The sequence below is a fragment of the Oxyura jamaicensis genome, chromosome 20 (genome assembly GCF_011077185.1).
Source record: "Oxyura jamaicensis isolate SHBP4307 breed ruddy duck chromosome 20, BPBGC_Ojam_1.0, whole genome shotgun sequence".
Taxonomy (NCBI): Eukaryota; Metazoa; Chordata; class Aves; order Anseriformes; family Anatidae; genus Oxyura; species Oxyura jamaicensis.
The window spans coordinates 10942074-10956344 of NC_048912.1; the positions used below are offsets into that span (position 1 = coordinate 10942074).

The 14271-nt window shown below is 42.6% G+C and overlaps 1 protein-coding gene across 3 annotated transcripts in view; it reads left to right on the plus strand.

Annotated features, from left to right (window-relative positions):
* GNAS (GNAS complex locus) overlaps positions 1 to 14271 on the plus strand; it is a 151710-nt gene that overhangs the window by 53494 nt on the left and 83945 nt on the right. The window contains exons 1-2 of one of the 3 annotated variants that reach the window (XM_035343543.1): positions 7 to 994; positions 4782 to 4854. In XM_035343543.1, the coding sequence (XP_035199434.1) occupies positions 856 to 994; positions 4782 to 4854 (212 nt within the window). In that variant the 5' untranslated portion in view covers positions 7 to 855. Of the gene's footprint in view, positions 1 to 6; positions 995 to 3281; positions 4292 to 4781; positions 4855 to 14271 lie in introns of those variants that run through there. The other 2 variants (XM_035343544.1, XM_035343542.1) reach the window with 2 other exon arrangements.

A 14271-nucleotide genomic window follows, 5' to 3' on the forward strand; every position in this document is an offset into this window, starting at 1 on the left:
CCCCCCCCCCCCCCCCCCCGTTTGCTGGAGGAAGCCAAGAGGATTCAGCAGCCTGGAAACCTAATGTGAAAAATAAGCAGCAGCAAGGAGGAAAAAAAAAAAAAAAAAAAAAAGGAAAAAGGGGGGGCTTCGATTGGAACACCCCCCCCCGGCCCCGCGGCGGCAGCAGGGCGAGGAGGCTCCGGCGCCCGGCGAGGGAAGGGGACCGGGGCTGGCGTGACCCGCTCGGGGGAGAGGCGAAGAGACGATTCCCGATCCTCCCTGCTGAGGCTCCGGGGAGGTTTTCCGCGCCTGGAGCCCGTGCCTTGGATCTAAAGAGGATTATTATTTTTTATTATTTTTATTATTAATAATAATTTTTTTTTCGGGGGTGGCACCGAAGCTGGATTTTTCCCCGTGCGTGCGGCGCGGGGGGGGGGTGATTTCTGTTCCGCCTGACGGAGCCCGGCGGCCCGGCCGGGGGCGCGGAGATCCCCGCGGATCGCTCCGCAGCGGGGCCCCCCCGGGGAAAGGTGCGCTGAGGGGATCGGCGCGGGGGGGCGGGGAGGAGAAGAAGCAGCTGCAGCTGCCGGGGAGGAGGAGGAGGAGGAGGAGGAGGAGGCCCGGCGGAGCGGCAGCAAAGTCATCGCCATCGGCCCCCCCTTGGCCGGCTCCGGGCTCGGCTCTCTCCATGTCTCTGGCTCTGGGCAGCGGCCGCCACAGCAGCGAGTAGGGGGGGGAGGAGGAGGAGGAGGAGGAGGAGGAGGAAGAAGAAGGGAGCCCGGGAGAGTGCCTCCCTCCCTCCCTCCCTCCCCCCGGCAGCCCCGGCCGCCTCCCGTCCCCTCGCCCCGCGTCCCCTGCCTCCCCCTGCCCAAGATGGGCTGTTTAGGGAACAGCAAGACGGAGGATCAGCGCAACGAGGAGAAGGCGCAGCGGGAGGCCAACAAGAAAATCGAGAAGCAGCTGCAGAAGGACAAGCAGGTCTATCGGGCCACGCACCGGCTCCTCCTGCTGGGTAAGGGGGCCGGGGGGCCGCCGGGGGGACGGCTCCTTCCCCGCCGGAGGGACACGGAGGGAGGGACGGGGGAGGGCGGCGGGGCCGCGCACCGGCCCCCTGCCCGGCCACGGCGAGGCCGGGGGGGGGCGACGTGGGGCCCGGGGAAGCGGAGCCGCCGGGCCCAGCCTTGGCAAGGGGGGGCTCCGGGAGCCCCCTGCGCTCACCCCCGCCGAGGTGGGCGCTGAGGAAGGGGGAGCCCGCCGGGCTCCTCGGCATGCTGGGGGCTGTGGTGGTGGTGGTGGGGAAGGTCTCGGGGACCAGCCGGGGCTGGGAGGGCAGGTAGCGGGGGAGAAAGCTGCGGGGCTGAGGGCTGCAGGCCGGGGCGGGCCGCGGCGTGAGGAGGGCGGCGGGGATGCCGGGGCGGCGAGGGGGAAAAGCGGGGAGAAGCGGGAGCGGCGGGCCCGAGGGGAACCTGGGAGAGAAACAGGGCAGGGCGCTGACAGGGGCGGCGGGCCCGGGCGGGGAGGGCGGCAGGGAAGGGAAGGGAAAAAGGAAGGGAAAAAGGAAGGGAAGGGAAGGGCGGCCGCCTGCCGCGGGGCCTGCCCGGGGCGCGGAGGTTGGGGCGGCCGCGGCGCTCGCTCGGCAGGCCCGGGGCTGCCCGCGGGGAGCGAGGTGCCGAGAAGGGCGCTGAAAGGCAGGGGAGAGGAGGAGGAGGAGGAGGAAGGAAGCCGGGGAATTCTTGCGGAGGACGGAGGGAGGGTGGCGGTCCCGGAGGGAAGCGGGGCTCGGGGCCGAGAGCGGGCCGTGCCGGCCTGGCCGCGAGCACGGGCTCTTCCCCCCGGTGAGCTCCTCAGGGTTGTTTTGGCGAGCCGTTAATTAATATTAACGCCCGGAGTGCTCGCAGCCTTCGTGGGGTGTCCCGGCGGGCAGGTCGGCTACCTGCCGTCCTGCCTCGCGGGAGGTGCCCGTGGAAATACAGCAGGGGGTTTGGAAAGGGGAAGGTTCAAAATCGGTGTCAAACAGGGAGCAGGAAAACATCTGGCGGACGGTTTTTGGGGTAGCGTTTCCAAATAAGATGCAGTTGCAGGATCTTGGCTGTTTCGGTCGCTCGGAGGGACTGCTTGTGAGCATTGTGCGGGATTGGGATTTTCAGTGTGCAGGGGAGGCTAGGCCTCGGTGAACTGACTCACTTCTGCTGTGAGACAACGCTGAAGGAAACAAGAATTCGTGAAGGATGTGAATTTAGGCATGTCCTGTCACCGGTAAAATCTTTTAAATGCTGTTTGGAAGAAGGAGGTTTAACGTAAATGGAGAAGTAAATAGAACTATAGCAGCACCTGCAAGGCTGAAGAGTCCGTCGGTGTTCCAGCAGAAGTCTTTTAACAGGATAACTTGGACTTTGGGGCTCGGGGACTCTCAGAGTGTGGGATTTGAGGCTGAGCATTGCCTAGATGCACAGAAACAATTTGTCATCGCATTGATTACTTCTGTAAGACGGAAACCTGATGGGCTAAAGTGAAATTTCTCTTTATTTTCTTTAGTTTTGCTGACTAAAAAAATAGTTCAGATACTTGTAAATAAAATTCTGCAGATGTTTAGTGGTGGCTGTAAGATCATGTGCATGTGTGTGTTAATGTGATAGTTCAGCTGCTGCAGTTCCTGACAGTGGCTGCATGAATCGCGGGCATTCTGTAACAGGCTTACTTGTAAAAAGTGAAAGAGCTCGTGTCCCTATTATGTTGCGTTTACTGGCTTTATGAGACACGTGGAATGGAAAAAAATGCTTTGAAGATGCATAGCAGTCTTAATATTTTCACATCGTGTTCAGATAACACTAAAGAAGAGTTGCTGAATATCCTAGCGGGTTTACAATACTCTTTGTAGGCCCCATGCCTGGTTTCCGTGCTTGCCTCTTCTGCTGTGAGTAATCTCACTGAAATTAATGGAACTATCCTTGGTGGTGAAGTTAAATGTATGCATAGTTGTTTGCAAGAATAGAGCCATAATAAGCTGCCAGTTATAGAAATAGATTTATTCAGAAATTTAATAGTAATACTTAATTTGGGTTCACTGATGTTGCATCTGATCTGAAGAACCCCGGTATGTCAATGCCAAGCTATGGGCATTTGTAGCAAAAGCAATCTCCCTCCCTTTTGGACTATGTAATGTAAAGATTTTGGCTTCTGATGCTTTTGGTTAAATGGCATAATTTAAAGTTACATCTGAAATGTTATCATTAATAGAAATATTAAAATAGCTTATACTACTATTCCTCAGTTAGTAGTTGTGAAGTGGACCCAGTCTCTGTTTTAACTGAGGATGCTCACTCTTGATCAGTTTTGCTGCCTGTCTTTATTGCATGGTGCAGCATGCCTGAAGGGGAGAAGAAGAGACAGAGTATGCGCATTATAACAGTAGTTTAAGGGGAAATGGTGCTGGCATAAAGAGTTGTAGACAAAAACTGCTCTCTGTGTGCTTATAAACATCAGTCAGCAAGGAGAGGAAAAGGAGTAACGTTCTGGTATTACGGTGGCAAAACATGCAAACAGGTTTTATGGAGAGAAGAGCAGGACTGTTAAGAGTCCGTGAGGGAGAAAGAAAAGAACGGAGAAAGCAGAGAGGAATGCATCTGTCAGAAAATGAACTTTAAAATATAACTGCTAAAACACAATTTTGAACACGAGGCTCAAAATGGAGGCTTGTGCTGTCAGTGTGTGCTAGCAGAGGCCTGGCATCCTATAAATACAAACTGTACCTCTGTGCCCATTCTGCCTCCAACATACGCGTCTGTTGTTGAGACATAGGGTAATGAGAGGAATAAACGAGAAGCCAGGAGATGGAGAGAAGAATCTTTGTAAATTCTACCAGGTTTTGATACTACTCTTACAGAAATATGTTTGCTTTATATAGAAAGCTATCTGGCAGCGTGGAGCAGCTCAATGAAATGCTGCTGTTGGGATCTTTTCAGTGTGCGTGGAGAAATGGGTACTATAGGCAGATGAGTTAGTTGCCCTGTGCACTGGCATCCACGCAGCATGGCAGAAATAGAATACGTCTACTTACGGAAAATAGAGGAGAGTATTTTTTTTATTATTATTTTTGTACTTCAGGTGTAATGAGGAAATTGGAGGAGAGCTGTGGGGGGCAATTTGGAGCATGCAGCCACGCAAAGTGGTCTTAGCGTCTCGTTGGGTATGTAATTGATTTAGGGCATGTAGAGGGGGTGGGAGGTTGCTTACAAGACGTGGATTAGAGAAGGAGACTTCTGTAGCTTTGCGGGTGGAGGCTTAAAGAGGATGCCTTTCTTTTTCAGATGTGAGTAGCCATATATCTTATTTCGTGTGATTTAAGTTACAGTCTTAATGACTGGGAGGTGATAACTGCAGTCAAACATAAAACATTTTAAGGATCTAATAAAAATGCTTCTGTTGAATATAGACTTCAGGCAGTCTTTCTCTCCATCATATAGTGGTGACAAAGCAAGAAGATTTTGATGTTTCCTATCCTGTCCCCTATAAAATGTTGAAGTTTTCCTTTTTCCTTCCAGACATAGCATTCTGCTTTTAACGTTGACACTGGAAAAATGGACAGTGAAATGATCCAAGATTCAGATCTGACACATGACTTGAGCTGGGCATTTATTTTTAGCTACAACTGAAGTTTCCAGTGGCAATTATTTCTTTTTCTTTCACTTTTCGCTCTTGCACCGAGAAAACCAACTTTCTCAATTTTTACCCTGAAGAAAAAATGATATCCCTTCATCACTCATGCTTCCTTCTGAATTTGATTTACTTTCATTTTCTAGGTGCTGGTGAATCCGGTAAAAGCACAATAGTCAAACAGATGAGGATCTTGCATGTGAATGGATTTAATGCTGAGTAAGTGCATTTGTTTCTTTTTCACTTTACACTTCACCATACCTCTGTGCACCACACAATAGTTGTTAGTTTTGCTTTATATCTTGGTATATTTTCTTCTTGTTACTATATCATGGTCTCTAGAATTTGGATGTGTAGTTTTAGATAAGATTAATAGACATTAACTTGAAGAAGTCAAGCACCAATAATAAGTAAGAGCTAATGGCATAAACTGGTTTGTATCAAGGTTCAGTATAGCTGATTTGATTACAGCTTAAGTTTCGTGTTCTGATTTTTTTTTTAAACTGCAGTTTTTTTCACAACATGGCTGACACTGATTTACCTCTGCTATAGTACATTGATTCATACTGCTGTAAACTTGCCTCCCGTTAGTGCACAAAATGAATGCAGTTTTCTTTATTTAGAGCAAGTAGGGCTTTTGTTTCTGTATCTTCACAAAATAAGGTGGTACTGTGAATTTCTAGGGTAACTAGGTTTTGTTTTCTGTTTGCTTGTTCAGATGTCTGTGGTAAAATATGCTTCTAAAAGTTTTTCTTTTCTTGCTTAAAATGTATTTAGGTTTTTGATAGTTGTGAGGAGGGGGTTGGCATTAATATAATAAAAATGGAAACCTGTTCTTTGTCTTTGAAAGATTTGTTTGCTGACTTCTCATCCAACTTTGCTAGGGAGTGGGAAGAGATTTCCTGGATGTTAGTTTTTGCTTGCAAGCATCTTCATGTGCGTGTGTACCAAAACTTGCCAAAGTAATTCTAACTGAATTAAGGTGTTGATATTTCAGAGTTTATTTTCTATGTGTAACTTTTTTAGATGATATGACTATTTTTGTCTTTCTCGTTTTCAAACAGTATTTTTGTACTAGCATCTTCTACTTCCTAGTCAGTATAATTTATTTTGTCTCTTGTCTCTTTGGGAAGATTAAGCTTTCACTAGTCTTTCAGTAGTTAATTCTGAGCTAAATGTTTAGCTAAGGAGCCTTGACAATACTTCCTAATCCCTAAACACTAGTTCATGATAAGGTACGGAATCTTTTTGGAAGAAACTTCAGGCTGATTCATAATAAACTACATCGTGTGCTACATGTTTTTAAGCTCCTCTTTCTAGGGAATATTTTATTTTTCAAGACAACTCCTTTTCATAAGTGCCTGGTCTGATGTCCTAATACTTGCGAGTAGTCTTCATTTTTTTGTCTGCTCTTGCTAATAAAGACCTCTTAAAAGACTTGCATGACTTAAAAGATTTGCGTGAGCTGACTTTGATATAGCATCTCTCAAAATCTGGTACTAAGTAAAGCATTCATCAATAAAAGTGGAAGTCAGGGATCCTTGGCACCTTTAAAAATACCAATCAATTTAACCAACACAGTTCTAAGTTTTCTAAGTATGCAGATGCTGTTAGAGAGGTGATGCTGGTGTTTAGTGAAAGTTGTATTCCATTGGTGGATAACTTTCCCAACTCAGCAAGCTGCATACCAAAATCTGTGTGGCTGGGATCCCAGGGGCCCATTGTACATAGCCTGCAGAGCTGGGGAGGGACTGGGACAGTCTCTGGGATTAGCAGCAGCATTGCATTCCTCGAGTATGTCGCTTCTGGGTTGGAGGTTTGGGCTGGGCTGAACGTGCAGCTGGATTCCAGGGCAACATGGCAAATTTGGCCTCAGCAGCCTCTGCTGGCTTCTGTCTTCTCATAGCAAGGGATTTGGATTACCTTGCAGCTCCTATGCCAGCACAGCCCTGCTGCCAATCACATAGCATACCCCATATGGGAGCCACACTTGAACTGCTGGGGAGCTGCACGCAGCTCAGGAGCTACAGGTTGTCCACCCTGTGGTGTATTGTCTTGCAGGCCTTTGTGGGTAGTCTATATTCAGGAACATTCAGGGATATTATAATCAAAATTAAGAAGCAGTAAATATAAAATATACAAGTTGTAATTAGTCTACTTTTTGGTTCTCATTGCCAAAAACAAGCAGTAGATCATAACGTACTCCTTACATAGGAGGAGAGGGCTGTCTTTCAGTGCTGTGAAGTTCTTGCAAGATACACATTGGTCCTTAAATAACTGGCTTTTTTTTTTTTTTTTTTTTTTTTTTTTTTTCCAAAGTAACTAACTATTCCTGTGCTGTCTTGCTTTCCCTGATGTCTTTTTTTTTTGCCTGATTCTTTCCCTTTCTTCCCTCATTATGCCCTGGAAAAATAATGTGGGATTTAGCTAATGTGAGAGATAGCATGGAATTTTTTTTGGAAGGGTAAGAAAAGTAAAGCATTACTTCTTTTATATTCTAGGACTTTTGACAGAAACATTAAATATGCTTGCATACAGCACCACACTTGATGTGATGGTAACAGCAGAGAGGTTGTAAAGCTAGTATGCTGGAGGTGAAGATGGTCTTCAGTGTTAGTGTCCAAGTACATAAATGTAGTTTTGAATTATTTCTGTTGATGCAGCTTCATCACGTGGCTTGAAAGAAATCTCATTTAAAGTCCTATCTAAAACTTTTTTTCCTTTGATTTGATTGTCCTGTGATAACTGATCTTAGAAGCAGAAAGAGGATACCTGTTATGAAGGATGTCTAATGTGCTAAAAACAAGAGAATCAAAAGTTTTTCTTCAGTGTATTTTTCTTCAGTATTTCTTCAAATACTGTTAATTTCTGGTGACTGCACAAGATATCCAGTGCTAAATTCACTAGCTTCCTTTAGTGAGTGTGGGGACTTTTTATTTGTTTTCTTCTTAAGATTCTGCCTGTAAATAGATGAAGGGACAGTTGTCGTACGCATTTATGTTAATTGGCCTTGTGCGGAGTTGTAGCATTGAGCGAGGCGAAATCTATGTAGTTCTACAAAACCAGAAGAATTTCCTTTGGGATTCTAGTCCTTGATCACTTTAGCTAATTAGTTATTTGAGGAAATGTATGGAATCGAGTGTTCCAGGTAATTAACGTGTGTAGTAGTTAACAGTGGTGAATTTGAAGGTGGTTAAAGTTTTAGCTAAGTTAACTACAATAAAGGCTGGTTTAAAAATTGTTCCTTTTATAAACTGTGATTGGGCAAGGGACGGGAATGTTTCTTCTGTGTCTGTTCTGAGGGTGGCGCATGGCAGGTAGGAGCAGCGTGGCACTGGTAAGCAGGGCAGAATATTGGAGAAGCAAGGTGTGCACACGTTGTTCTGGAGGGAGTTTTTGGAAGGGCTTTGCCCACTTGCAGCACTTGCAGAACAGCAGAAGTTGGGCTCGCTGATGACTGATGTATTCCTGCAGCAATTTCATAAACGACAGGAGTGTGCTTCCAAGCAGTATTCCTCCGGTGTGCCTAATCTTTAACATGGAAGAGCTGCCTTTTAAGCATGATGAAGACGCCGTATCAACCAATTTTTCTACTCCTTGTGTTACTGCCAACAACAGGGCCCCTTGTGATGTAGAAAGGGTTTAAATTTGGCTCGTAATAGCAGGAAGCCTGTGACTTCCCTTCCTTTCCTTCCCTCCCTCCTCAACACTTCAGCTGTCTTTTCATGAGGCTGTTCCAGAGGGATTGGTCTCTACTGTCGTGTACTGCATTTTGTTAGCATCCACTGAAAAGGTGGAGCTAAAATCTTCTCTCTTTGACTGTGCAGAAGTTGAGGTGCTAATCTATATGAACCAGAAAGAATTAATAATGGAAGAGGGAAGGCAGGAGGAGTAAACAATGTGGTTGGTGAAATTAGTGTAAATGCATAATTCAGGTTGAAGAGAAGAAAGAAAAACCTCTTCTCTGTGTTATCTGGGGACTAGGGCTCTTTGCTTCTAAGATGATGGCCTTTCACTGACTTTTTTTTTGTTGTTTTGGTCATCTTTCCCCTCTGATCACTGTGGTTTGGCTGACAGACTAAAGATAGAGCGTCATTGTCATGCATGATTTTAGAAAGTGGGAAATTGGCAAGGGTAATAGACAATTCTGAAGTGTCATGGGAAAAACTGGGACAAACAGAAATATTTAGATAGAAATAAATTGTTGAAATGCAACTCACGAAATTCACTACGGAGACTGACAACTAAGGGGAATATGCCTTTGTGATTAGTAAGTATGGATAGTATTTAGGATTCAGGAAGTCTTGAGGTTATAGGGGACTTTAAATAACTATTCTGAGCCTCAGTTTCCCAAATGATGATGTATAAGGATGACCTTATTTCATAAACTGGTATTGTGAACTGCTGAATAGGAGTTTGTGTATTTATGAAATCCATTAATAGTGATGGTAGAGGCAGAACTGAATAACTTTATTTTCAAGATTTGGATGACAAATATATTTGCTTTTCTCATGTACTATTAAAAATTATTTTCTCTTAGTACCAAAATTAAGTAAAACAAGTCAACTCTTAAACTTTTGGATTTTTTTTTCTCCTTTTCACATAGATTCAATAGTTTGGTGAGGAAGGAAAAGCAGATGTTGATGCTTTCAAATCTTTTCTGTATACATCTGTTCCACTACAAATTGAACTGCAGTACTGTTATGTCACATAAAGCAGTAAATGACATTAACTAGGGATATTGGTCTTTATTAATCTCTTTGTGACTGAAGTGATTCCTATCTTAGTAAGTTTGCTCTTTTTCTATCTGATTCTGTGTTTTGTTTTCTGGCTTTAGTCATTTTGTGTGTGTGAATTTAAAGAAAGGAAGTTAATGTTATGATTGAGAAAAAAAGAATATAATATTTATAATTAAGTCTTTTAACATAATGAATTCCCTCCTAATGGCTAATGTTAGTTTGTATACACAGGCATTGTTGCCCTATTTTTACAGTTCACTTAGATTTGTGTACCAATACCATGTTTTCAGAGTAGTTGCATCAATTTCTTGCCAAGAAACAGACTTTATCGTATTTTAACCCTACTAGCAACAAAATATATATATATTTTTGTTTGTTTGTTTGAGTAACACTGAAAAACTGGGGGGAGGCTTGGTATGTGTTTTTTTTGCATCACAATGGTTGTCAGGAGGCTTCTGCGGATTTGAGTCGGAGAGCATTTCTTTCTCAGCTCCTGTTCCAGGACTCAGATAGGGTGTCACCGTGCTGGAAAAGCTGTGTGTACATGTCCGCTCAGACCACGCAAAGTTCTGATCCAGCTGAATGAGTAGTTACTGGTTTTGATAGAAATTTGCGCCACAGACCGTAACGTTAAGGTGTGGGCGGAGAGGAGCAGAGGATATGTATTTCATTCTATTTTAGGTCTTGTCCTAAGAACTGACACAGTTGTGTAATTGAGTTTTGTCAAAAGTCAAGACTGTACCAACAGTGAGTAAATACTATAATTAAGAACTGAATCCTGCATACATGATTTGGCATGTAATGGGACTGGCCAAAAGTACAGCAGTGGCTTTATTTGTTTTGAGGTTTCGATTTGACAAAAGCTTTTTAAATATGCACAGGCAGCTATCAACATAGTGTAGAAAGCCGTATAGTTGGTTTTAGTGAGTTTGGACAGTAATGAGTATGAAGAGTGGAATAAGCATGGGTGAGGTAATCTGAGAAGCAAAAGAGAAAGAAGAGAGTTTAGGACTTAACTAAGTGGAAAACATTGTGAATGGATCTGGGAGGATTTGACTTTTGATGGTAGCTGTGGGATTTTACCCATTAGTTTTGGTTTAAAAAAATAAAGTAACCCCTCCATTGGCTGTTTACAAAGCTTGCAGTTTTTCTTCAACCTTTTCAAAGCAGAAAATAAATTGTTCTGTGGGTAGTGGGTTCTGAGCTCAGTCTGATTTCTATAATTTGCTCTGTGTCTCCCAAATCTTTTCTGCAATAGTCCCAGTCAGCAGTTCTCCCCGTGGTACCATAGCTTTCACGGTATCTCCTGTTTCCTCCAACTGATACAGTCCTTGTTCTAATCTATATCCCTGGTGTTCTCTGCAACCCTGGTCCTTAAACACTCTTGGATCATCCTGTCCTATATTTTTTTTTTCTGCCTTTCCTGCTACCTGGATGGAAGTCAGCATGTGCTGTGGCTGGTTTAGAACTGCATGCACTCCGTCCTGCTTTTCCTCACTGGAGCTCTAATTTTGGTCTCTCTTCTACTCAGCCTCTGATTTCCACTATGGGAAATTAATCTCTGCAACAGCAACTGTCAAACTTGGTTGAAGTTGGACAACAGTGTCGGAGGGACTGAGAGAAAACTGCTAAAAAACACTTCTTTTGTTACAATTTTGTAAACCTCCTTCCAGAGTGTCTTCTAGATGAAGGCAGACATAGCTAATGGTGTGAAGTGTAATCCAACAGGCAAATTTATCTCTATTTTTAGATGCCTTGTGCATTTGTATATTAGAGCTGCCCAAGTCTCATTTCTCATGAAGAACTGAGATACATAAATTGTTCACCCTAATCTTGGCCATTCAAAGCTCTTGAGTTGAAATGAAGGAATTTCCACTGATGAGGGATTTTTTTAAATGTAACTTTGATCCTTACGTATCAAAAATAATAGGCCTTCTATCTGACAATTGAATCTTGAGTCCTTAGTACATACAAGAGTATTTAGAATATAATGTAAGTGTAGCACCGGCTTTAAACATTATTTCTACAACTGTCCTGTAATGTAAACATATAGTTAATTAGAATTATTTACGGAAGAGTTTGGTTACGTAAAAACAACAATGCCTCAAGGTATGCTCTTGACAGCTAAGGGACAAAATTACCTGCTTTTTTAGGAATGTAGTAGGGGAATGTCATGATGAGGCGTTCTGTTTTAAGATGTTTGTTATTACAGAAGTATGAGAAGGCTTGTGACAGTGTCTATTAGCTACTTGTTGCTGACTCTATTCTCCAAAGGGCTATTTAATAAGTCATTGTGTTCACTTGTCTTTTTAGTTAAGGCACCAGAAAATAATCATCTCTCCCAGCTGCACCCTTCAAGCCTCCCAGGAGTGCTGAACTAATGGAGCAGGCAGAGGTGTGCAGTATTTCCTTCTGAGGTGCACTGCAGTCCCAGTAGGTGTTACATTTAGCCCTGAATGGCAACTTAACAGCTAGCTGAGGGATTTCCTATTGCCGCCTTAATCACTGTGATTTAAATACTCCAGGCCTGTCTGCCGGTCTATGTGCGTAGATACCATTTTGTTTCCTTCAGGTTAAGATACTTTAAGTCTGCTTTGCTATCATTATTTCTAATTAATACTAACATTTATGTTACGTGAAATGCTGAAAGGAAGCCAGTATTAGTGAAGCAGGTTTCTTCCTCAAGTCTGTAATAAGAAAGGACACCTTGCTTGTATCTTGATTGGTTTTTAATTTTTTTATTAGGCAAAAAAATGTCTAATGGGACACTAAGTACAGTAAATACACCAAACTGGGGGATATCTGTTTTTAACTCTGGTAACTGAACTTAAATATGCTAGCTAAATTAGAGTTACTGTCATTGCTGTGGAAAAATTAAACTATTTCATTTCAAGAATTTTGATTTAATTGCATAACAGTGATTGGCATGGCTTTGGATATTTTGTATTGTTTTCACAGTTTAAGACCATTTAAGATAAAGGTGAAAGCTTATAGTTGCAATTTTTTTTAAATATGCAGAAGATCGTTATCTCAAGAACATAGCCATTTGCTGAAAAAAAGGTAGTAAATTTTACTTCATCGCTTTGGTTGTCTGAAATGAGAATATAACAACAGCACTGTGTTTCTCTTGAAAAAAAAAAAAAAATGCACAGTGCAAAGCTAAGGAAATGTTTTTCCCATTAAATGAATGGGAAAAGGGGGAGAAGAAATGCTCCATGAAGTACGAGGGGCTCTCAGGGTGCCAGTAATGCCCTGCTGCAGGTGGCTGCACCAGCTCTGGGCTGCGGGCAGCTCAGGGAGAGCAGCCCCCGATCCGCTGTCCTCACCTGCACTTTCAGAGGTCAGTGTCAGTAAGGAATTTAAGTTAAATGTTTTTGATATTTTGTTTCATTGCAATTTATGGCAACCCTGTTATGCAACTTACTGGAAGATTTGCTTTATGGGATTTTTTGTTGTTGTTGTTAAATTTCTATGGAGTAGGAAGTTATTAAATTTTCAGTAGTGGTTTTGAAGCCTACTGCAATATATGCCTGTAAATTAGATGCAACTTCTTACTTTGGGTATGTAAAAACGCTTAATATTGTTTCAAAATAGTTATTCAAAGGAACACGTTCTGCTTAGCTGAACGTTGCAGATAAAAATACAGTTTATAACCGGAGATACACAATTATGTACATAGAATAAAAATAGCAAGCGTAATTATTTTGCCATTTAGTTTTTTGAATTGAAAATGGGAGTGAGCTGTGTCACTGGACTCTAGTTTCAGGGAGCCATTGGGAATTCAGGATGCCCCGTACTACCTCTGTGTTTTGCCTTCACCTAATTGGATAGTCTTCATTTTATGTAATTGCATCTTATGCAATCACATGTTTACTTTCCTTATGTTTATCACGGGAGAATTTCATAGTGTCCTGTTACCTCAATATCTTTTTGCTAGCATTAAAAAGTAAAGTGCTAGAAGAAAGTATTAAAAAAAAAACAACTGAGTTTGGTTTATTTCTGATTATAATCATTTCTGATTATTTTGTACAAATCTAGGATCTCTTACAAAAAAAAAGGCAGCGTACTAGTTAGCTGTTTTTTCCACATTTTTTTTTCAGACTTTAGAAACATGGAGTTGTCTGAGAGGGCAGGGAGGGAGAAGGGGAAGTAGATGCAAGTGATAGTCTTAGATGATGTTCATAAGTAACTTTTAATATACACATATTTTTTTTAAAAAATGAGGCCTACATAGTTTTCTCTCCCTTAGAAAAGGAATGTTATACCAATTTGGTCTTAGAATAAACTTTTACACGTCAAATTTTAAATTATTACTTCTCTCTAGAATTAACTAGAACCAACTGAGACTTCTAATTTGTAGATTCCCTTCTGATAGTTTTGGAAAAAAACCCAGAGGACAATATGAAAACAATCTGAAAAGTTTTACTTCTAATAATTTGGTTGGGCACAGACCTGTTGTTGAACGTAAAATGACGCATAGTTATGTAGAGAGGGCAAAATATTCTATAGGTATTTTATTCCTTACAAACAGAAAAGGAGCATGTATCCATCCTATGCAATGCTGAAAATAGAAGAGGAAGTTCAGAATTTGTGGCAAAGGCAAGTGTCAGGAGCATCTGTTAGAATATGGATATTTTCAAACCAAGAATAAATAATGGCCAAGAATCCCAAAGGAACTGTGTGAGAAACTATGAGAAACGCTAATGTTAAATTCTTTATAATTCTTAGAAAAAGGGAAGTGATTCTGTTCCTTGAAGTAAGAGAGTACCTAGATGCTTGGCATCAACTATGGGCGGGTTTGATGTTTTTTTTTTCTTTACATTATGATGGTTTCTTGCAAGCAGGATGTATAGGGAGAACATCATTAATAGTCAGCATGGCCGCCTATCTAGTGAGA